This window comes from Haplochromis burtoni, unplaced genomic scaffold (genome assembly GCF_018398535.1).
Source record: "Haplochromis burtoni strain Fernald_Lab_line unplaced genomic scaffold, NCSU_Asbu1 Contig_171, whole genome shotgun sequence".
NCBI lineage: Eukaryota > Metazoa > Chordata > Actinopteri > Cichliformes > Cichlidae > Haplochromis > Haplochromis burtoni.
The window spans coordinates 1,319,133-1,344,067 of record NW_024582532.1 but is presented as its reverse complement, the minus strand read 5'-3'; the positions used below and the strand labels follow the sequence as shown (position 1 = coordinate 1,344,067).

Genomic DNA, 24,935 nt, shown 5'->3' with positions numbered 1-24,935 from the left:
TGTCATTGTGTGCATATTTATGTTGTGTTTTTAACCATCGTCCATATGCTTAACTGGAGAAATCATCTGCATTGTCATTAAGTGTTATCTTGGTGTAGTCAACCTTTTTTCTGCACTGCATCTGTAAGGTCTCCATGAACACTCTACATGCACAGCGGCTCAGAGTTTAAAGAAATGTGTTTCAGTTGAGGGAACGTGATGAAGGTTTGGAACATACGCTCATATTCTTCTCAACAGTCTGATGTGTTTCAGCTTTTGAAGAAGAGTTTATTTTTTCCTTTTGTGTAAAACATTCAGTATCACTTAAACAGAATCCCTGATTTGTGGTGTTTTTATTGTAGATCAAAATATAAAAAGCAGCTTTAACAAAGTGTGAATCCAAGAAAAAATAAGCAAAAATGTAGAAAACTAAGAGGCCTTTGCGTCCGTTCAGCATGTTCACTTTTTACTTGGTCTTAAGTGTCTATTGAAATATATACCATAGCTCTAAATAATACATAATAATAGTTCATAATGATCATGTAATACTCAGTGGAATTTATTTGTTCCTTTTTCCGTGGTAAACATGCTAATGTACAAAATAAGACATGTGAGGCCATTAGGAGTGAAGAGACCCTGAAGATTGAACACTATCATAATAATTATTGCTAATTATTTAATGAGAATAATCACTGTTTACTCCCAACAGCTCTGTAAGATTTAAATATAATGTAAATACATGTTTTAAAGTTTCAGACTCAGTTTGTATTTTTTATTTCACATGAAAAACTGTTTGAGAAGAAACTGAATTACAAATGTAAACCACAGAAAATATTCACAACATATTTAGTATAAATACAACTTACAGCTTTCAAAAGATTTTCATTGGAGTTCTTCATAAGAATTGTTGCAGTGTAGAAAGAACAAGTTTTGGTTTCTGATGGAAGATTAATCCATATGAAAAACATCTGTTGTATTCAGACAGACCACACAGATCATTTCCTAAAGTTTGTAAGGTAATAAGGCTATTTTCTGTCATGAAATTTCATGTGTGATATATTTTCTTTCTTTCTTTGTAACAAATAAGAAACTTGTTTGATTTAACTAATTGTTGAAGCCTGGGAGCTTTAGAGGTGAAAATGTGTCAAGGTGATAAGACGGGGAAGTACTTTTATGTCACAAAGGAGATTGTTGCCTCACTGATTGGTTCAGTTTGTCCATTTCCCATCAAAACCCTGTGATAAGATTTGCTGACCAATTTATCAGAGGTGGGGCTCCAAACATGGAAACGATAAACGTTTGCAGTCGATCCTCAGGAGTGTTTCAAAGGACTTTTACCCACCATGAGATGATGTAAAATTATGTAGAATTTTGTGTTGTAGTTATAACAGGAAGGATTTTGCTTTGACACCAGGAGCAGACACAAGTTCATGTGAGGTTTGTGTCAGGAAAGAAAAACCAGAATAAAATCCTAATAAAGAAAGAGGCCTGCATCTAACACAACAGCCTCTCTGCACACACTCAGGCTGATACTAAGAACACAAAACTGATCATATGTCAGCAGCGCCTGGATTTTAAACAAGCATGAAATTAGGCAAGAGGCAAGTGTAATCAACTATTACAAATAAAATATCAAATATAAACATTTATAACAAAGAACCTTCATATGGTGTGTTTCTAAATATGCCTTAAGCAAATTATTCATTAAAATGTGGCTTTAAACCCTGATAGCATGTTGATGGAAGACTGAGATGAGGCTGATCACTGCTGAAAACGTGCACCGAAAGAGCTGAAAACATCCAAAGCAGGTGAAATTGGAAGGCTCACATCAGAGTTTGACCAAAACATATCGATGTAAACAAAACATCTTGAGGGTTATATATCAAACAAATCTTGGTGCTAAGAAGTCTCAATAGGAGCACCTAAATTAATTAGAAAGTTATCTTGGAACTTTAGAGTAAAATCTGCATAAAAACTTTTAAAAATCTGCTGTTTTTCATAATTAAAGACGTCTTAAAAACTGAGTAGATTTCAAATTCAATTAGTAATTTACACAATGACATGATGACAGAAAAAACAAATTATATACATAGATTTTTTTTTTTTTTAAAAAACAGGAAATATCGTTGCTTCCTTTTCTGGAAGCTGAAATATTATTTGTGAAATGTTTTTTGTATTTTAAATGATCATAAAATATTTTAATTAAAAATCATGACTATATTCTTTAAGACTGAACAGCCACTGGAAAGTCATGGAAGAACATGTCTTCACAGCAAAAGATAACTATTTCATACAAGAACATTACAGACCTGAAGATTAAAGGTAGGGAAAACAAACTTTGAATGGCGTTTTGAATGCTTTGTTAGACAGTAGAGCCAGTTAATAGCGAGCAGAAATCATAAACCGGAGCCGACTGTATATGTGGTTAATCATGCAGAAGGTTAGAGTCCTTAATCACACACAGCCCTGTGATGACTCGGTCTCTTTATAGCTTCCTGTGAAAGTGAAACAGGTTAGCAGTAGAAGCTCTCAGCCAGCTTCCTCATTCTTTTATTACAACATGGTTGTGGTGGTGGGGAAGGGGCTGCTTTGGCTCTAAACATACATGCGTCCGGTTCATCACCCATATTTGTCTCATTTACAGGTTGCTGCTCTCTGCTGGTCCCTTTAATCTTACTTTTGTCAAGGTTTGGATGGAAAAGTTTATAATAAATAGCTTTAAGTATTAGACCGAGGATGTAAACTGCAACAACACAGGCAGCTGTGATTAAAGCGTGCATGGGCTCTATCACAAAATCAGGAGGATCTGTGCTCATCTTCCAGCACCACACAGCACAGAGGATGCAAATATCAGTCAGCATATACCCGTGATAGAGCGCAGTCCTGTACCGCGTCTTCCCCTCCACCACACTAAACCAGTTAAAATACCAAATGAGGCCAACAGTGGCTCGATAAAGCCATTCTCCACAAGGACTTTCCATGAACTCTGTCTTGGATCGCCAAGCGAAGAAGAATAAAACCAACCAAGAGCAGATGAAGTGGGTGAAGATGAAGCAGGGCAGCACGGAGGCGAAAAGAGCGAGGGCAGTGAGACGGGAAGAGATGAGAACCAGGTTCCAGGTGAAGTAGATGACTGATGAGGTTATTTGCTGCTTCTCCTTGTCAGGCAGGAAAGAGCGCAGCGAGCTATGGTAGGCCGTCACAGTGAAGGCGATAGCTGAAGCTGAACCAACAGCCTTCAACACTGAGGGGAACAAGAGACAGTGTCAGAACCAGCAAGATGCAAATGACAAACACTGAAAAATGCTGTAAAGTGGTTCATCCCGAATACAAATCTATCAAATTTGGATATGTCTACTCAGAATCAGCAGACTTTAGTATATTTAATGAATAATTTTAATTTTTAATTTTCTGAGATACTGGATGTGCGGTGCACATCAAAACAAAGAGCAGCTGCCTGGATTGAGCAATAATGAAGATTTGCCTGCTGCAGGAAGCTGAAGCAGGATGAGGAGTGACACTTTGAACTTAACCTTGACTCTGATTGTGACAGACAGACTCTGACAGATTATCTATGATTTATTTGACCTTTATGGACTTGCCACATGGAAGACGGAAGAAAGAGGACAACATATGGTAAATGGCCTGTATTTATATAGCGCTTTACTAGTCCCTAAGGACCCCAAAGCGCTTTACATATCCAGTCATCCACCCATTCACACACACATTCACACACTGGTGATGGCAGGCTACATTGTAGCCACAGCCACCCTGGGGTGCACTGACAGAGGCGAGGCTGCCGGACACTGGCGCCACCGGGCCCTCTGACCACCACCAGTAGGCAACGGGTGAAGTGTCTTGCCCAAGGACACAACGACCGAGACTGTCCAAGCCGGGGCTCGAACCGGCAACCTTCCGATTACAAGGCGAACTTCCAACTCTTGAGCCACGATCGCCCCATATGTGCAGGAAGTGAAAGTTGATATATGTACTTTAAATATTTTAATTGTCATGTCTCCTATCAATTTGGATAATGTAAATAATTATTATGTATAATAGACTAGTAATTAGAGGCTAATGTAGGAGCCGTGAATATGTTTTAGAATGAAGGCAAAATTATTTGATTGATCTATACTTTTTGATAGTTATTCCTGATCAGTAACTGTGACATTCGTTACCAATTCTTTGTAATTGTGTTGGAATTTTTTGGGGTCTGGAGAGGGGATAAACTATGTTCCTATCTGGAGTTGCTCACAGTGACAGCCGGCGCTCAGGGGTGGATATATTCGTATCTCCTCTGGCTTGGTGACTTTCCATTGCGGTTTTCCAAAGTGGATGAGAGGGTTGCTTCCCTGTGCCTTCAGTTCAGGGAACAGGTGCTGACTGTTGCCACATGTGTCAAATAACAGTTCAGTGTACCTGACAATCTTGGAGTGTCTGGGCTGGTTGCTGAAAGGACCCTGCCCGGGAACTCTCTTGTCCTACTGGGGAACTTGAATGTTCACACACGCGACGACATGAAATTAAAATCTGTAGAAGTGTTACTGGAAGGATCGACCGATTCAACTTAGCACAATGTGCTGAAATCTCAGGTTGGCTATTGATTTTATAATTATGTCATCACATGGGACACTCTAACATCATTACTCTAGTCCAAACGTCTTCTCGCCCGCCTTCTTTGAGCCAATCAGCTTCCGCTTTGCACGGTTTAATCTGTGCTCTGTGTCACTCTCCCTTTCAGATTCTTTTTCATGCAATCCAGCTCCTCCCCTCATCCACCTCAGACACCGCAGCCAGACCTCTATGCAAGCCTCTGTCTTCACCATCATCACCATCTAGACTCCGGGGGGTCCTGTCCTAAATCCTATAACTGCTGGGACCCAGTTCTGACATGATGGGTCTTTGGAGCCTAATTACCAAATCCGTTAATTTCTCTATCTCAAAAAATCGTGGTAAATTCTTTATCTCGCCTTATTGAATTTACCCTTGAAAAACTTAACTGACATTCCTATAGGTGTTTCTACTTCAGGACCTCAGCATTCACTTAAATCATTAAGAACACAGTGACTCTCACTGTTTTCTCAAACATACCAGACTATACATGAATGAAAAAACTCCTGCACCTGCCATGTTTAAAAACATGGGTTCAGCTCAGTGAATTCAGTCCATTCTAGATGTGAAATTTTTTTTTGACAGATTTCAAAAATACATTTTTGTGTAAAAATGTAAAACTGCACCTGTCACAGGATCCAGGTGGCCCGTCTGCAGAATGATGGTGAGCATGAGCGTGAGCTGAGGGGCGCTCTCTGAAAATGTCTCTATGATCCGTAACATGCTTAGATCGTGGGTCAAGGACACGGTAATGTCCTCAGTCTTAGGTTTCTGTTCTCCTGGCGTAAGGGCACCTTTCTCAGGGTCAGGGAGCCTATTGTACATGCTTTGTACTGCCATTTCCAGGACTCCTGCATGCCTGAGAAACAGAAAAATATGAAGCATAACCAGTCAGACCGAATCCTCCTTCTAGCTACACTGAGACTAATTTCTCTGGAACCATTCTTGTGAGCCAGCAGGTATTCATTGCGTGAAAAGGAGCAAATGAAACCAGTTTACCCACTTATGATGAAGGAAATAAAATGTGTCCTCCGTTTATCTTCTGAAACCAAGGAAACAGCTTGTGTTTCTAATATTCTCATGTTCACAACAGTTGATTTAAACACAGAAATATTGCAAAAAAAACTGTGAATGAAACAGATGATATAATGTGTAGATTACTTAATGCAGCAGACTGATGCTTGCTGGAGTTACTGTATATACTATGTGCACCACTGTAGTGGAGTACAGTTCAGCTGCACAACACTTAATGGTTCAGCTTGTGTTTCCTATGAACTACTCTACAAAAAACTGCACCTGTCTAGAAACAGGCAAATAAATTTAAGCTTCCCACACAAGCCTCAGCCTTTACACACATTATTATTGTTTTAATACTACCTGACGTAAACTCCGAGCTGACAAACGTGCAGAGCCGTGAGCTGCCTCTGGGTAGGCAGGCCTTCAACCTTTGTCTTCATCTTAAACTGGTCATAGCTGTACCAAAGCCAGCTGTAAGCCTGAGCCAGCAGTGTTGACCCCACAAGTAGCAGCAGCAGAACACCGAGGCAGGCGTATGCCTTTTCTTGGTAGAAGATAATAGCGGCCCATATATCCAGTCCTATGTCAGTCAGAAACAAGGGCAGGCCCACGCAAGTGATGAGAAAATCCCAGCAGGAGTATTTAGACTCACCCTGAGTGTCTGACATGTTCTCTGTCCCGCTGCCTGCTTCTAACACAGCTGCATCTTATAACTGACAGCTGATTACAACTCAAGTATAACCTGTGAATGACTGACAGTGAGAACCAAACTTTGGTTTTAAAAAAAAAAACCTCCTAGAAACTGATCCACCCTTTTTTTTTTTCAGTAGCGTCTTAAAGATGTATCGGCATATTCCATACATGTAGACTCCTCCTACTGAAAGGTTTCCCTTTAACAATGCTGTGGTATTTCCATTGAAAAATCAGTAGAAGATCTGCAACTGATCACAGTCATAGAGTTTTAACACACCTTATCTGTTATAAATATTATTATGTTCACATTTAATAGAAATGCATTTAAATGCAAAATAAATGTTTAGATTTGAAAGTGCTGTACTTGTACTTTAATTGCAAAAGCCAGCAAGTATTGGCCCATTTTTTTAAAGGAAGTTGACCAAAATTGCAAATAAAATCACGTCTGTGAAGATTCTCAGTCATCCAGGTCATCATAGTCAAAGGAGCTTGCAAAGAAAAGCGTCTGGACTTGTTTAAGTTGTGTTCATTTTTAGGTATTTTTTTTTAGGTATTTTTATTTATTTATTTTTATTTTTATTTTATTTTTTTGTGTCCCGTTTGGATCTTTAGCCATCAGAATTGTTGTCTTAAGGCCAAGAAAGATGCCAAGCGGATTTATTTTACCAACTGGATCATCATGGCCTTGCCATATTGGTCCATTTGATTGACCTTTATTATAATTATGTATTTATTTTATTTTCAGTTGCTACAAACAGGACAGACATGACTGGGGGATAGGACAGGGAGAAAGAATGAAAGAAAGAGAGGGAGAGAAAGAAAACCAAAGGGGAGAAGAGACGGTGAGAAGGGGGGGGAGAAAGAAAAAAAAACAAAACAAACAAAACACCTGGGTCACCTGTATGGAGAAAAAAAACAGAAGAGAAAGCAAACAACAAAGAGCAACATAATAAAAAAAACAGCACCATCACAATAAACTAGCTAGCAGTAGATAACAGTAGATACTAAATAATAAACGATATTGTGCAGCACGCAAGATAGACAGCGCACAATGTGCTTTGAGGCAGCAGCCAAGAAAGCTGTAGTCCGCGTCTGTGTACACCCGTGTGTACACCTGTGTGCACACCTGTGTGGATCAGCATGCTTGTATTCCAAAGGTTTCTCCATGTAACGATCTGCTAGGGAGTGTGGGGAGCCACAGCCCCGTCCTCCAGGGTATGAAGCAGGTATGGAGGAGATCCAGGCCCCAGATATCCAGAGGCCCCAGAGTACAAGCAACTTAAACAAGTCCAGACGCTTTTCTTTACAAGCTCCTTTGACCATATAAAATCACATTTTCTCATGAAAGAGTATTATTATTCTTGGTGCACATCCCAAGACATTGTGACAAGTTGGAATCAGGAATTTTCTCTAAATGAAAATGGCCTGAAATTGAAAAAGAAACTGAACCTATCACAAAATCTGCACCAATCTGCAGAATGATAGTGACTGTCAGTGTGGCACCCAGATCAGAAAAGTCAGTGGTGAGGATTTGTACAAACCTCTTTAGTATTCCTGCATCTCTGAAAACCAGAACAACATGAAACATAACCAGTTCCACTTTAACTACTTGCCAAATATGCTGAGTTGAGTTTCTCTGTAAGCATGCTTATGACAGCAGGTATTCGTGCATAAAAACGAGCCACTATTGTCTAAACAAAACAATTTCCATCCGATTACGTGAAACGTCAAATGTCATCAGCCACCTATTGAATACAAGAAAATGGAGACATGACCAGAAAACACTTAAAAACTAGGTTCATAGCTGGTGGAGGTTATCACAGCTGTGATTGGGTGAGAAGCAAGATAGAACCTGGGCAGGTTGTCAGCCTGTTGCGACACAGAGAGCAGATAACCATTAACAGCCATGGCCATGTCAGAATTCCCACTTAGCCTAATGGAGCATGTTTTTGGACTATGGGAGGAAACCAGAGTACCTGTAGAGGAGAACGTGAACCAAACATAGAAAGGTCTCGGCCTTGATTTGAACCTGACACTACTTCACTATGAGGCTAACTACTGCACCTCTGTAAGGGAGTACAGTGCAGCTGCCAAACGAATCAGTGCTTTCATTTCATTTGCTTGTAAACAATGTTTCTACAGGTGCAGGAATCTCAGCAGACAGCCGAGCATCCTTCGCACTACACCCTCTGTCCATGCAGCTCCCTAACTCCAGTATTGAGAGCAGACCTAAAGCAGACTCATTCATGTGTGTGCAACATGTGAGAAAGAACAGCAGCTGATAAAATCCTGATCAAACATGCATTACTTGTTGCATACATTTTTTTGAATGAATTATTCTTTTAGTCCGTTACCAAGTTTACTTTTTTTTTTTGTTGCATAACTTAAATTTTTACTGTTTATGTTTTGTTTGCTTTTTTTCTTTTGCAAAAGGACTCTAGCTGCATATTTGGAGTTTTAAGTAGATCATAACACAGACCCTGCAGGCCTGCCCCGTGGAGACAGTGAGGTCCTCCCACTTCCTTGAAAACATAATCTCCCAGGACCTAAAAGTGGGAGCTAAACATCATCTACTTCATCAGGAAGGCACAGACGATGCACTTCCTGTACCAGCTGAAAAGAATCAACCTGTCAAAGTCAGTTATGGTGCATTTGTACTCCTCCATCAGTGTAGTGCGCTACTACCACTGTCAAGATCAGAGTGCAGCACGTCATCCCCTTTGGTTGAGATGACTTAACAGCGCCCCCTCGCTGCTCAGTCAATGTGTTACAATAACACACTTACTTTCTCAGGACCCGATTGTTTTAAATGCACAAATAAGAAATAGAAAAGAAGGACGATAACTTGTATTATTATATTTTGAAATTCACTGGCTGGGTCCACGTCCTCATTTTAGGTTTGACAGCGTCTTAGTAGGTAAAGGTGAGTGCTTGGACATGAACTGAGCCTGGTAGATCCCCAAGGAGGGAGAGAGGGTGGGGCACGTAAACGAGAATGAACAGCTTGCAGAACTGGGGGAACATATATAGATGACAACCGGAAGGAGCGTGTTTGGAGGCGTGGTCGCACTTCTGAAATTCCGATACATAATCTAATATAAGAGCACAACTCAATAGTATTTTGTACAACTAAAATAATGAAATTACAATTTAAGATAAAGAAGTGTAGTTTGTTCCAACATACATCAAAATGTATTCATTATATAAAATAAGTTACAATAGAATTTGTTTCTTCTTTTCGGTAAAAGTGTGTTTAATTTATAATAACATTTGTCTCCTTTTGTTTGGATTCATTTGCACACAGAACTGAAAGTGACCGACAAAGCTTTAAACTATTGTTTCATATAGCTCTAAAGCTAATATTATATGTTTTTCAGCCATTTAAAAAAATAAATAATTGACCACATAATCATAAATAACCCACTGCAGAATAGTCATGTCATACAAGGATTTATTTCCATTAAAACTAATAATAATAATAATAATAATAATAATAATAATAATCTTAGACAAAATATACTTTATCCCAAAGTTGGGAATTCTGTTACAATAGATTAATAAATTAACTTAAACACATCAAACAAACTTAAGTAGGCACTATGTGACATAAATATGTTTTGTAGCTTCATACACCTTTTTAAATCCAAGTTTGCTTAACATAAAAAATAAAAAATTACATTATTGATTGTAAAGGTCATCAACACTGGGAGTCAAACGGAAGGCATTGGCATCTTTTCACCATGTAGCAGCCTTAACGTATTTTAGATGCGTTGTGTTATATCCACATCAGTCCAAGTGATCTTGGCAAACACTGTAGAAAAACAGTCTGACACTGAGCCATCTATATTATTCAAAAAAAATGGCAGCCTTATCACATGTTTCAAATCTAAACCAGAATAAATCTGTATTAGGAGAGAGAGGTGCTCTATTGCTCAAGAAATCAAGATTTCAGGTCCATGGAGGCTGTCTGGGGATTTTAAGGCAACTCATTAATTCTGTAAAACAGAACATTTGTACTTTAGACTTGAGTAAAGTACAGTTTACAATAGTGCAACATTGTTAGAATATTGCTTTGTTATAATAAAGAAAATATATTTTTTAAATTAGTTTTTTTACACCGTTATATTCTTCAGAAAAATAAAAAAAATTTATTTTTTTTTTAAAAAGCAGTGCAATAATATTTCAAAAAGATCTCCATAACAGTTTCAAACATGCATGTTACTGACCTGAAAGCCTGTCCTTTTAAAGGAAAACAAAAGACTGATGTCTAGAAATGTTTTGTTAGATGGTAGCACCACTTAATGAAGAGCAGAAAGTGCTTTTAAGAATTTGTCTCCAAACTAAGTTGAGTAATGCCATGTGAGAATGTATGAGTGATTGGTTAGGAAGCAGGTGATCCACAATATCACACAGCCTTTATGATCTAGCTTTAAAAAGTAGCTGGTTTCATGACATCTGCATGACTGAGTCTCTTTGTAGCCTCCACATCCTGTGGATGTCAAATGATGCAGGTCATGAGTAGAAATTCTTGGCCAGCTTCCTCATTCTTTTATTGTAGTGTGCTGAGACTTCTGTTGCAGAGCTCATCATGCGGAAGTCCACCTCATCTACAGATTGCTGCTCATCGCTGTCAAGGTTTGGGTGGAAGAACTTATAATAAATAACTTTGAGTATTAGACCGAGGATGTAAACCACAACAACACAGACAGCTATGATTAAAGCGTGCATGGGCTCTATCACAAAATCAGGAGGATCTGTGCTCATCTTCCAGCACCACACGGCACAGAGGATGCAAATATCAGTCAGCATATACCCGTGATAGAGCACAGTCCTGTACCGCGTCTTCCCCTCGGCCACATTAAACCAGTCGAAATACCAAATGAGGCCAACAGTAGCTCGATAAAGCCATTCTCCACAAGGACTTTCCATGAACTCTGTCTTGGATCGCCAAGCGAAGAAGAATAAAACCAGCCAAGAGCAGATGAAGTGGGTGAAGATGAAGCAGGGCAGCACGGAGGCGAAAAGAGCGAGTGCAGTGAGACGAGAAGAGATGAGAACCAGGTTCCAGGTGAAGTAGATGACTGATGAGGTTATGTTCTGCTTCTTCTTGTCAGGCAGGAAAGAGCGCAGGGAGCGATGATAGGTCGTCACAGTGAAGGCGATAGCCGAGGCCGAGCCGACGGCCTTCAACACTGAGGGAAACGAGAGGCAGCGTTAGAAAGTCCAGAAATGACTGAGAAATCTTGTTAAGCCAGGTGATTCTGTATGAAGACGAAAAAAATCTGGAAAGTATTCCAACCTGATCACCTCAGAATCACCAAACTTTTAATGTAAGATAACATTAGTGCATTTACTGAAGCCAGGGGGAAAATTCCAACAATGACAATATCACACGTGGTTAGAAGCCATTAAAGGTTTTCCCTCAATGAATTATGCAAAGGTGATCAAAAATCCAAGGTACTAGTGGTCGTTTCTCTACATCAGAAACATAAGCTGTTGGAACTCTAATATATCAAATCAGATTGGTGCTCACAGTTGGTTGCAATAAATGTGTTTGACAAGAAGGAGATTTTGACTATCTCCTGTACATACAGTGGCTTGCAAAAGTATTCGGCCCCCTTGAACTTTCCCACATTTTGTCACATTACAGCCACAAACATGAATCAATTTTATTGGAATTCCACGTGAAAGACCAACACAAAGTGGTGTACACGTGAGAAGTGGAACGAAAATCATACATGATTCCAAACATTTTTTACAAATAAATAACTGCAAAGTGAGGTGTGCGTAATTATTCAGCCCTCTTTGGTCTGAGTGCAGTCAGTTGCACATAGACGTTGCCTGATGAGTGCTAATGACTAAACAGAGTGCACCTGTGTGTGATCTAATGTCAGTACAAATACAGCTGCTCTGTGACGGCCTCAGAGGTTCTCTAAGAGAATATTGGGAGCAACAACACCATGAAGTCCAAAGAACACACCAGACAGGTCAGGGATAAAGTTATTGAGAAATTTAAAGCAGGCTTAGGCTACAAAAAGATTTCCCAAGCCTTGAACATCCCACGGAGCACTGTTCAAGCCATCATTCAGAAATGGAAGGAGTATGGCACAACTGTAAACCTCCCAAGACAAGGCCGTCCACCTAAACTCACAGGCCCAACAAGGAGAGCGCTGATCAGAAATGCAGCCAAGAGGCCCATGGTGACTCTGGACGAGCTGCAGAGATCTACAGCTCAGGTGGGGGAATCTGTCCATAGGACAACTATTAGTCGTGCACTGCACAAAGTTGGCCTTTATGGAAGAGTGGCAAGAAGAAGGCCATTGTTAACAGAAAACCATAAGAAGTCCTGTTTGCAGTTTGCCACAAGCCATGTGGGGGACACAGCAAACATGTGGAAGAAGCTGGTCAGATGAGACCAAAATGGAACTTTTTGGCCAAAATGCAAAACGCTATGTGTGGCGGAAAACTAACACTGCACATCACTCTGAACACACCATCCCCACTGTCAAATATGGTGGTGGCAGCATCAGGCTCTGGGGGCGCTTCTCTTCAGCAGGGACAGGGAAGCTAGTCAGAGTTGATGGGAAGATGGATGGAGCCAAATACAGGGCAATCTTGGAAGAAAACCTCTTGGAGTCTGCAAAAGACTTGAGACTGGGGCGGAGGTTCACCTTCCAGCAGGGCAACGACCCTAAACATAAAGCCAGGGCAACAATGGGATGGTTTAAAACAAAACATATCCATGTGTTAGACTGGCCCAGTCAAAGTCCAGATCTAAATCCAATTGAGAATCTGTGGCAAGATCTGAAAACTGCTGTTCACAAACTCTGTCCATCTAATCTGACTGAGCTGGAGCTGTTTTGCAAAGAAGAATGGGCAAGGATTTCAGTCTGTAGATGTGCAAAGCTGGTAGAGACAAACCCTAAAAGACTGCCAGCTGTAATTGCAGCAAAAGGTGGTTCTACAAAGTATTGACTCAGGGGGCTGAATAATTACGCACACCCCACTTTGCAGTTATTTATTTGTAAAAAATGTTTGGAATCATGTATGATTTTCGTTCCACTTCTCACGTGTGCACCACTTTGTTGGTCTTTCACGCGGAATTCCAATAAAATTTATTCCTGTTTGTGGCTGTAATGTGACAAAATGTGGGAAAGGGGGCCGAATACTTTTGCAAGCCACTGTATAAAGTTATAAATGAACTTACAAACAAAAAAAGAAAGAAGAGGAAACAAACAAAAAAAAAAAAGCACACAGATATAAAGAACACGTGTCCATTAAGAATTGTACCTGTAATAAGATCTGGATAGCCCTGCTGCAGAATGATGGTGAGCATGAGCGTGAGCTGCGGGGCGCTCTCTGCAAACGTCTCTATGATTCGTAACATGCTCAGATCGTGGTTCAATGACACGGCTATGCTCTCGGAATCAGGCTCCTGTTCATCTGCAGAGGAACCCGTATGTCGGCTGGCACCATTCTCAGGGTCGGGGATCTTCTTGTAGAAGCTTTGCACGGCCATTTCCAGGACTCCTGCATGCCTGCGAAACAGGAAAATATGAAACATAACCAGTTAGACTGAATCCTCCCGTCAAATATGCTGCATTGAATTTCTAAGGAAGCATGCACGAGAGAAGAAAACTACAATCCAAATAATATCAGGTTCACCCACTCAGCATGGAGACAGGAAGGAGATGCGTTACCTCATCAGCTCAGCTATTGTAAACCAGAAAACTGAGGCATGACTCATGTTTCAGATATTTCCCAGGTCTCAACTACGGGTTTACACACAGACTTATATAAAGCAGGGCGAAACGAAACCAAAAATGTAATCTGTGGATAGTTTATTACAGCAGACAGTCAGGTGCACAACATTGTAGTAACCGTAGATTGTCAGCCTGCATTTCCTGTATGGGACGGTCAGGGTGGCACCCTTAGATAAGCTGAACTTCTTAAGTATTCCCTGCTTACACCTACTTAAAAAACAAAAACAGGCACTTTGCACTTATAGTTATTATTATTAAAAAAAAAAATAAAAAAAATACCTGAAGTAGATTCCCAGCTGAAATACGTGGAGCAGCTTGAGCTGCCTCGGGGACGGCAGCTTCTCGACCTTTGTCTTCCTCTCAAACTCGTCATAGCTGTACCAAAGCCAGCTGTAAGCCTGAGTGAGCAGCGACGAGCCCAGGAGAAACAGCACCAGCACACCGAGGTACACGTAGGCCCTTTCCTTATAAAAGGACACAGCAGCCAGTACATCCAAAACGACGTCAAATATGAACAGCGGCAGGCCCACACAAGTGAACAAGAAGTCCCAGCAGTTGTATTTAAACTTGGTCCGAGTATCTGACATGTTCTCTGCGTGCCTCTGACACAGCTACACGTTAACATTGACAGCTGATTATGATTCAAGCAGCAGTTCTGACACAAACGAAAGCAACGACCAAAGTTCAGCGTTTAAAAACACCTCCTACAGTCTGACCCGCCCATGTTTGCAGGGTCGTCTTAAAGGCACATCGAGGTATTTCACACACGTACACGCCTGCTATTGACAGCCGCCCCTTTAACATTAACTGACGGTATTTCCACACAGAAGTTAATGGCTTACAGTAAAATCTAAAGTAAATCTAGTAAAAACAGACAAATAACAAATAGAAAATTTTAACAAATGTGTATTTTTATTGCAGGGAATAGGTTAAAGTTTAACAACAAACACTGAGCCTCACTTTTGATACTCGCCGACAACATGAAAAAACGTGGATTCAAACACTGTCTCGCAGGTTTTTGTAATAAAACGCCTCATATATTACAAATAATGCTGAATCTTTGCTGAATCTTTAGGCCAGTACACGTACTGAACTTTGAACTAAGATTAAAGTAAACAAAGTTGTTTTTTGTTTTGTTTTGTTTTTTACATTTGAACGAGCTAAACAAACACTGGATGAGTGAATAAAATTAACACTAAATCTGGTACTTGAACACACTGAAATATCTTCATTTTTAACATATTTATGGCTGTGATGAATCAGCATCTCTCTCATGTGTTTTAATACCTGTGACATGACGGTCATGAGCCTGCACACAGACGTCGTGTTGAACAGATGGCGCTGTGGTGAGGTCAGAATAACTAAGAGCTGATTGCGCTCAAAACTGAGACTTTTTGTCTGATTGTAAACAGCCTTGAAAATTAAATGTTGCTACCAGGAGCGTCATGGAGGCTAAAGGGACGCTCAGATAAAGACACCCACGGAGGCAAAGGAAGGAGGCAGCAGTAGGTCTGGATGCAACGCAAAACAGCAAATAGCTGCTTTTAAGATTGATTAAGAAAAACTGCATTATTTTCTAAACACAAGAGAAGTCATCTTATTTCAATATATAACAGAAAAAACGAAGACATAATTTTTTTCCATATTAAAAAAAATCAGCGCAGTTCGCCCGCTTGTACTAAATATTATCCTTCATACCTTATACTTAAGCAACAGGCACATGACACGTTCATATTGACCCACAGTCGTGTGAAGCTGTAAAATGTGAGTGTTTAGTGAGGGTCTGTACAGCTTTGGAGTGTGTTAGTGTGTGTTTGAACTGACCTGAACCTCCTCTCTGTGGGCAGAAGGTCAAAAGGGTGATTTTTGCGTGCATCAATCCTGCAGAGGATCTGTGTAGCAAATAGTGGGGGGAAAGATGTGAGAAGGGCTGATGGAAGTGAAGAGAGCGTGAAAATTAAGGTTTTCTACCACAGAGAAGAGCTTCTGTGTCAGGGGTGAAAATAGTTTTAGGGTAAATGTAGAAGAGAGATGAATCAAAATTAAAAAAAAAAACAAAACAAAAAAAAAAACAACCCAAACATATTTCTAATTGATGTATGAATTTCAATGTAAAATTCTGAGAGCCTGTTCTTTGTGTTCTTTCAACGAGCCAGTGGGCGGGCAGGTACTACCATAAACAAGGTATAGCGTCACATCAGCAGTGACAACATCAGTGACATCGCTTCACGTCCTTTATAAGATTTTTTTTCCTGATGTGTCATGATTTTTAGTATTCCCCAAAATCCGTAATTAGTAATAAGCTGTTGAAAAATAAAAAGATCACCTTAAAAAAAACCTAGTACACATATTCTCTGTGTTTTAATTTGATGCAGGATGAAAGCAAACATGTCACACTGATGTGTTACAGCATTTTTCTTTTTTTAAATGAGCGAAGTTATCAAACCAGAAGCCAAGAGGCTTGATGTTGTGTCCAGTCCTACTGGATCCCTACTGTCTGTTTAACGAGCAGGCTGTGAAGTGTTAACAGCTCAATGTTGCTCTTTTTTTTGGCACCTGTTAGATGTTTAGTAATGATGCTGGATTCGTGATTCCTTGCATGCTTTGTTTACTATGTAACTGAGAGACATTAGATGCAAGCAGCTTGACTCCCGGGGGCGGGTCTAGCGTTAGACGTTTTCTCACTGGCTGCGTGCGCAGAGTATTACTTTGAACAGGAATAGGAAACAAGCATTAATGAACAATACTAATCAGATGTTCTACAGCACCTGAAACATTTGAACAAGCTAAACAAACACTGGATGACTGAATAAAATTAGCACTAAATCTGGTACTTGAACACAGTGAAATCTCTTCATTTCTAACATATTTATGGCTGTGATGAACACGCAGCGCTCTGAAAATGGGCTTAGGTTCAATTTAGAAGAGGGATGAATTAAAATTTAAAAATAAACAAAAACATATTTCAAATTAATGTATGAATTTAACTGACAAATTCTGAGAGCCTGTGGGCGGGACCTATTTTCAATGGGCGGGACCTATTTTCAAACATCACAGCAAAGAGAATGAGGCCATGACATCACAGTCACCAAAATTCTATAAATAGGGGTGAAACAGCGCACTGGTCAAGCACGTTTCTTACTTACAGTCACGAGCGAGTCACTAGACGAACTTTTGTTCTGCTACAGCCAACTTCAAACCCTGATTCACATTTGATTATCGAATTCACATTTGATTATCGAATTCACATCTGAATATCGAATTCACATCTGAATATCGAATTCACATCTGAATATCTTATTTAGTGTAACACGCTAAATTTGTTTCAAAGTTAAATATCAAAAATGAGCAATCAGGAAGGAAAACCAGAATTTGTCTTCACTCTGCCAAAGAGTGCACTCGACAACCTCATGCTATGGCCTGTGAAACCACCAACTCAATCACTTTGTTGACACACAACTTTTCCCCACTCAGACAATCAGATGAGGACGACTCTGGGGTTGCCGTCTCCTGTGTTTCAGTCTGAGACTCTACTAATTCTTATTCTCTGCGTGTCCAGTTTGTCTCATTTCTGGTATGTTTGTCTCTGCCTGACTTTCTTTAATCTCGCTGGAGTCCTCACTCTGTGGCTGCAGAGCTTTCTTGTCCTCCTCCAGTTCTTTCTCTTCTTTCTCTGCATCCTGACATTTTGTGATGGCCTCTTTGACTTCTTCTGTTGTATCATTCACCACTTTCTGTTCTTCCAGGAGTTTCTTATTTTGTTCCTCCAGGACTTTTTTCTCCTGCTCCAGATTCTCTCTCAGTGTTTGTTCTTTCCACAGAGCATTCCACATAGTTTCTTTCAGATATCTTTCATGTTTCTGGAGCTGCGTGAACTTGGCAGACAGAGTGTCCTTCTCCTGTTTCAGCATCAGGATTTCGTTGTCCCTGTGCTGAAGCTGCTCTTTCAGACAGTTCATCTCAAGGTCAAGGTTGCTGACCTTTTCCTGATCTGAACACGTCTGTTGCTCTTTTTCTTTGGTGGCGCTGCTCACCTGCGGTTTGCGCGACACTGATTCGTCAGTGACTCCTGCAGCTTGGTTCTCATACAGCTCCAGCTTGGTGCGCATGTTTGAAATTTGAGTCATCATCTGTTTGATTTGCTGTCTGGCTCTACTTTCACCCTCTTTTAAAAGTTTGTTTTCAGTCAGAGAGTTTTGCAAGGCTTTCCTAACCAGCATGAGGTTGTCGAGTGCACTCTTTGGCAGAGTGAAGACAAATTCTGGTTTTCCTTCCTGATTGCTCATTTTTGATATTTAACTTTGAAACAAATTTAGCGTGTTACACTAAATAAGATATTCAGATGTGAATTCGATAATCAAATGTGAATCAGGGTTTGAAGTTGGCTGTAGCAGAACAAAAGTTCGTCTAGTGACTCGCTCGTGACTGTAAGTAAGAAACGTGCTTGACCAGTGTGCTGTTTCACCCCTATTTATAGAATTTTGGTGACTGTGATGTCATGGCCTCATTCTCTTTGCTGTGATGTTTGAAAATAGGTCCCGCCCATTGAAAATAGGTCCCGCCCACAGGCTCTCAGAATTTGTCAGTTAAATTCATACATTAATTTGAAATATGTTTTTGTTTATTTTTAAATTTTAATTCATCCCTCTTCTAAATTGAACCTAAGCCCATTTTCAGAGCGCTGCGTGTTCATCACAGCCATAAATATGTTAGAAATGAAGAGATTTCACTGTGTTCAAGTACCAGATTTAGTGCTAATTTTATTCAGTCATCCAGTGTTTGTTTAGCTTGTTCAAATGTTTCAGGTGCTGTAGAACATCTGATTAGTATTGTTCATTAATGCTTGTTTCCTATTCCTGTTCAAAGTAATACTCTGCGCACGCAGCCAGTGAGAAAACGTCTAACGCTAGACCCGCCCCCGGGAGTCAAGCTGCTTGCATCTAATGTCTCTCAGTTACATAGTAAACAAAGCTTGCAAGGAATCACGAATCCAGCATCATTACTAAACATCTAACAGGTGCCAAAAAAAAGAGCAACATTGAGTTGTTAACACTTCACAGCCTGCTCGTTAAACAGACAGTAGGGATCCAGTAGGAGTGGACACAACATCAAGCCTCTTGGCTTCTGGTTTGATAACTTCCTCATTTAAAAAAAGAAAAATGCTGTAACACATCAGTGTGACATGTTTGCTTTCATCCTGCATCAAATTAAAACACAGAGAATATGTGTACTAGGTTTTTTTTAAGGTGATCTTTTTATTTTTCAACAGCTTATTACTAATTACGGATTTTGGGGAATACTAAAAATCATGACACATCAGGAAAAAAAATCTTATAAAGGACGTGAAGCGATGTCACTGATGTTGTCACTGCTGATGTGACGCTATACCTTGTTTATGGTAGTACCTGAACTGCCATAAAGTTATGTTAACGCTGTGCTTTAGATTACAGCCAGGAGTGTGGCAGAGGAGGAATTTTGCACTTTCATATAAAATCCACTTTATTGTGTAATATTTTAATTGATTGTATTTGATGGCTTAGGCCCCAGGAAGACTAGCAACCACTGTTGTGGAAGCTAATGGAGTTCCTTATAAATAAGCAGACAAATAAACACTATTCTAATCTTATATTACATTCTTAGCAAATTTACAGCAAATGAAACAAAGCACAAAGTCACAGTTGTTTTTTTTTTTGTTTTTTTTTATTTTAATTTGTGGTTTGACGCTGTTTCTTAACTCAAAATGTCCTGTTGTAATTGGACATTTTGAGCTAAGAAACAGCGCCAAGCCCCAACAACACTTCCCTCATGGTGCTTTATATTGTGAGGTGAAGACCCTACAATAATGCACAAAAACTAACCCCCTAGAGCAAGCACATTGGCGACAGTGGGAAGGAAAAACTCACTTTTAAAAGAGAGAAACCTCCGGCAGAACCAGGCTCTGAGATGGGGGTGGCCATCTGCCTCGGCCAGTTAGTGATGAGGGAAGGAAGTTGGGGTTTTAAAATGTAATTTAGGTTGCTGAATTAAAAGAATATTTGAGGCCAGTTTAAGAGTTTTGTAACAGAATCACGTGCACGTTTCAGTTCGATTTTAGCGTGCTCATGAGAAAACCCTCAAGATGACATTTTGGCTCCTCAGCTTGGCATGTTTTTTGAATATGCTGACGACCGCTTCGTCAACCACTGGGTTGCTTGACCTCATTAACAGTATTGGAGAAGGCCACTTTTCACGGAGATCATTGGCTACTTTCAGGCCGAGTTGTTCAATGTTTTCCATGGACATTTTGTAGCTTTTGGACAAAATTTTGTTCCAGATCTTGTGGGAAAGCCTCTGTACAATAAACTCTGATGTTCCTGCATTCCATGTAGCTGCCTCATTTTCTCCCTTCATAGCGTGCATTACCAGATCTTTGGTGACATTTTTCACAGCCTCCTGGTACTCTTCCCTGTGTTTAGAGACACTAAGTACTCTTGTTGGTAATGCCAACAGGTGTTTGGTGAAGGCTGGGACAGTAATACTATCAAGCTGTTCCCTCAGATTGAAAATCAGATATTTCCCCTTGCAGTTGTGTGTTTTGCAAAGATCCTTGAGAATGGCCTTGTCTATGTTTTTCAGCCATTTGGGGGATAGATCCAAATGTTTCAGCTCAATTTCAGGCCAAATTTTTTCCATCAGGCGATCGCTGATGCAGTCAGCAGTGAGGCGCTCTGTGAAGAGCTTGTATTTAGTGGAGACTTGTTCTATGGCCTGTGAAACCACCAACTCAATCACTTTGTTGACACACAACTTTTCCCCACTCAGACAATCAGATGAGGACGACTCTGGGGTTGCCGTCTCCTGTGTTTCAGTCTGAGACTCTACTAATTCTTTTCTCTGCGTGTCCAGTTCTGTCTGCATTTCTGGTATGTTTGTCTCTGCCTGACTTTCTTTAATCTCGCTGGAGTCCTCACTCTGTGGCTGCAGAGCTTTCTTGTCCTCCTCCAGTTCTTTCTCTTCTTTCTCTGCATCCTGACATTTTGTGATGGCCTCTTTGACTTCTTCTGTTGTATCATTCACCACTTTCTGTTCTTCCAGGAGTTTCTTATTTTGTTCCTCCAGGACTTTTTTCTCCTGCTCCAGATTCTCTCTCAGTGTTTGTTCTTTCCACAGAGCATTCCACATAGTTTCTTTCAGATATCTTTCATGTTTCTGGAGCTGCGTGAACTTGGCAGACAGAGTGTCCTTCTCCTGTTTCAGCATCAGGATTTCGTTGTCCCTGTGCTGAAGCTGCTCTTTCAGACAGTTCATCTCAAGGTCAAGGTTGCTGACCTTTTCCTGATCTGAACACGTCTGTTGCTCTTTTTCTTTGGTGGCGCTGCTCACCTGCGGTTTGCGCGACACTGATTCGTCAGTGACTCCTGCAGCTTGGTTCTCATACAGCTCCAGCTTGGTGCGCATGTTTGAAATTTGAGTCATCATCTGTTTGATTTGCTGTCTGGCTCTACTTTCACCCTCTTTTAAAAGTTTGTTTTCAGTCAGAGAGTTTTGCAAGGCTTTCCTAACCAGCATGAGGTTGTCGAGTGCACTCTTTGGCAGAGTGAAGACAAATTCTGGTTTTCCTTCCTGATTGCTCATTTTTGATATTTAACTTTGAAACAAATTTAGCGTGTTACACTAAATAAGATATTCAGATGTGAATTCGATAATCAAATGTGAATCAGGGTTTGAAGTTGGCTGTAGCAGAACAAAAGTTCGTCTAGTGACTCGCTCGTGACTGTAAGTAAGAAACGTGCTTGACCAGTGTGCTGTTTCACCCCTATTTATAGAATTTTGGTGACTGTGATGTCATGGCCTCATTCTCTTTGCTGTGATGTTTGAAAATAGGTCCCGCCCATTGAAAATAGGTCCCGCCCACAGGCTCTCAGAATTTGTCAGTTAAATTCATACATTAATTTGAAATATGTTTTTGTTTATTTTTAAATTTTAATTCATCCCTCTTCTAAATTGAACCTAAGCCCATTTTCAGAGCGCTGCGTGTTCATCACAGCCATAAATATGTTAGAAATGAAGAGATTTCACTGTGTTCAAGTACCAGATTTAGTGCTAATTTTATTCAGTCATCCAGTGTTTGTTTAGCTTGTTCAAATGTTTCAGGTGCTGTAGAACATCTGATTAGTATTGTTCATTAATGCTTGTTTCCTATTCCTGTTCAAAGTAATACTCTGCGCACGCAGCCAGTGAGAAAACGTCTAACGCTAGACCCGCCCCCGGGAGTCAAGCTGCTTGCATCTAATGTCTCTCAGTTACATAGTAAACAAAGCTTGCAAGGAATCACGAATCCAGCATCATTACTAAACATCTAACAGGTGCCAAAAAAAAGAGCAACATTGAGTTGTTAACACTTCACAGCCTGCTCGTTAAACAGACAGTAGGGATCCAGTAGGAGTGGACACAACATCAAGCCTCTTGGCTTCTGGTTTGATAACTTCGCTCATTTAAAAAAAGAAAAATGCTGTAACACATCAGTGTGACATGTTTGCTTTCATCCTGCATCAAATTAAAACACAGAGAATATGTGTACTAGGTTTTTTTTAAGGTGATCTTTTTATTTTTCAACAGCTTATTACTAATTACGGATTTTGGGGAATACTAAAAATCATGACACATCAGGAAAAAAAATCTTATAAAGGACGTGAAGCGATGTCACTGATGTTGTCACTGCTGATGTGACGCTATACCTTGTTTATGGTAGTACCTGAACTGCCATAAAGTTATGTTAACGCTGTGCTTTAGATTACAGCCAGGAGTGTGGCAGAGGAGGAATTTTGCACTTTCATATAAAATCCACTTTATTGTGTAATATTTTAATTGATTGTATTTGATGGCTTAGGCCCCAGGAAGACTAGCAACCACTGTTGTGGAAGCTAATGGAGTTCCTTATAAATAAGCAGACAAATAAACACTATTCTAATCTTATATTACATTCTTAGCAAATTTACAGCAAATGAAACAAAGCACAAAGTCACAGTTGTTTTTTTTTTTTTATTTTTTTATTTTAATTTGTGGTTTGACGCTGTTTCTTAACTCAAAATGTCCTGTTGTAATTGGACATTTTGAGCTAAGAAACAGCGCCAAGCCCCAACAACACTTCCCTCATGGTGCTTTATATTGTGAGGTGAAGACCCTACAATAATGCACAAAAACTAACCCCCTAGAGCAAGCACATTGGCGACAGTGGGAAGGAAAAACTCACTTTTAAAAGAGAGAAACCTCCGGCAGAACCAGGCTCTGAGATGGGGGTGGCCATCTGCCTCGGCCAGTTAGTGATGAGGGAAGGAAGTTGGGGTTTTAAAATGTAATTTAGGTTGCTGAATTAAAAGAATATTTGAGGCCAGTTTAAGAGTTTTGTAACAGAATCACGTGCACGTTTCAGTTCGATTTTAGCGTGCTCATGAGAAAACCCTCAAGATGACATTTTGGCTCCTCAGCTTGGCATGTTTTTTGAATATGCTGACGACCGCTTCGTCAACCACTGGGTTGCTTGACCTCATTAACAGTATTGGAGAAGGCCACTTTTCACGGAGATCATTGGCTACTTTCAGGCCGAGCTGTTCAATGTTTTCCATGGACATTTTGTAGCTTTTGGACAAAATTTTGTTCCAGATCTTGTGGGAAAGCCTCTGTACAATAAACTCTGATGTTCCTGCATTCCATGTAGCTGCCTCATTTTCTCCCTTCATAGCGTGCATTACCAGATCTTTGGTGACATTTTTCACAGCCTCCTGGTACTCTTCCCTGTGTTTAGAGACACTAAGTACTCTTGTTGGTAATGCCAACAGGTGTTTGGTGAAGGCTGGGACAGTAATACTATCAAGCTGTTCCCTCAGATTGAAAATCAGATATTTCCCCTTGCAGTTGTGTGTTTTGCAAAGATCCTTGAGAATGGCCTTGTCTATGTTTTTCAGCCATTTGGGGGATAGATCCAAATGTTTCAGCTCAATTTCAGGCCAAATTTTTTCCATCAGGCGATCGCTGATGCAGTCAGCAGTGAGGCGCTCTGTGAAGAGCTTGTATTTAGTGGAGACTTGTTCTATGGCCTGTGAAACCACCAACTCAATCACTTTGTTGACACACAACTTTTCCCCACTCAGACAATCAGATGAGGACGACTCTGGGGTTGCCGTCTCCTGTGTTTCAGTCTGAGACTCTACTAATTCTTTTCTCTGCGTGTCCAGTTTGTCTGCATTTCTGGTATGTTTGTCTCTGCCTGACTTTCTTTAATCTCGCTGGAGTCCTCACTCTGTGGCTGCAGAGCTTTCTTGTCCTCCTCCAGTTCTTTCTCTTCTTTCTCTGCATCCTGACATTTTGTGATGGCCTCTTTGACTTCTTCTGTTGTATCATTCACCACTTTCTGTTCTTCCAGGAGTTTCTTATTTTGTTCCTCCAGGACTTTTTTCTCCTGCTCCAGATTCTCTCTCAGTGTTTGTTCTTTCCACAGAGCATTCCACATAGTTTCTTTCAGATTTCTTTCATGTTTCTGGAGCTGCGTGAACTTGGCAGACAGAGTGTCCTTCTCCTGTTTCAGCATCAGGATTTCGTTGTCCCTGTGCTGAAGCTGCTCTTTCAGACAGTTCATCTCAAGGTCAAGGTTGCTGACCTTTTCCTGATCTGAACACGTCTGTTGCTCTTTTTCTTTGGTGGCGCTGCTCACCTGCGGTTTGCGCGACACTGATTCGTCAGTGACTCCTGCAGCTTGGTTCTCATACAGCTCCAGCTTGGTGCGCATGTTTGAAATTTGAGTCATCATCTGTTTGATTTGCTGTCTGGCTCTACTTTCACCCTCTTTTAAAAGTTTGTTTTCAGTCAGAGAGTTTTGCAAGGCTTTCCTAACCA

At 40.4% G+C, this 24,935-nt stretch overlaps 2 protein-coding genes across 2 annotated transcripts; both read right to left on the bottom strand.

Annotated features, from left to right (window-relative positions):
* Nucleotides 1-465: 465 nt before the first annotated feature.
* LOC102309690 (XK-related protein 8-like) lies at nucleotides 466-6,367 on the bottom strand. Its single transcript, XM_005943588.3, has 3 exons — nucleotides 5,968-6,367; nucleotides 5,217-5,449; nucleotides 466-3,223 (listed from the first exon to the last, which is right to left on the bottom strand). The coding sequence occupies exons 1-3, from the start codon at nucleotides 6,273-6,275 to the stop codon at nucleotides 2,493-2,495; spliced, it is 1,272 nt and encodes a 423-aa protein (XP_005943650.1). The 5' UTR covers nucleotides 6,276-6,367; the 3' UTR covers nucleotides 466-2,492.
* A 3,190-nt stretch (nucleotides 6,368-9,557) lies between these two features.
* LOC102309075 (XK-related protein 8) lies at nucleotides 9,558-14,758 on the bottom strand. The gene is made up of 3 exons (XM_005943586.2): nucleotides 14,343-14,758; nucleotides 13,591-13,838; nucleotides 9,558-11,492 (listed from the first exon to the last, which is right to left on the bottom strand). The coding sequence occupies exons 1-3, from the start codon at nucleotides 14,648-14,650 to the stop codon at nucleotides 10,813-10,815; spliced, it is 1,236 nt and encodes a 411-aa protein (XP_005943648.1). The 5' UTR covers nucleotides 14,651-14,758; the 3' UTR covers nucleotides 9,558-10,812.
* Nucleotides 14,759-24,935: the final 10,177 nt, after the last annotated feature.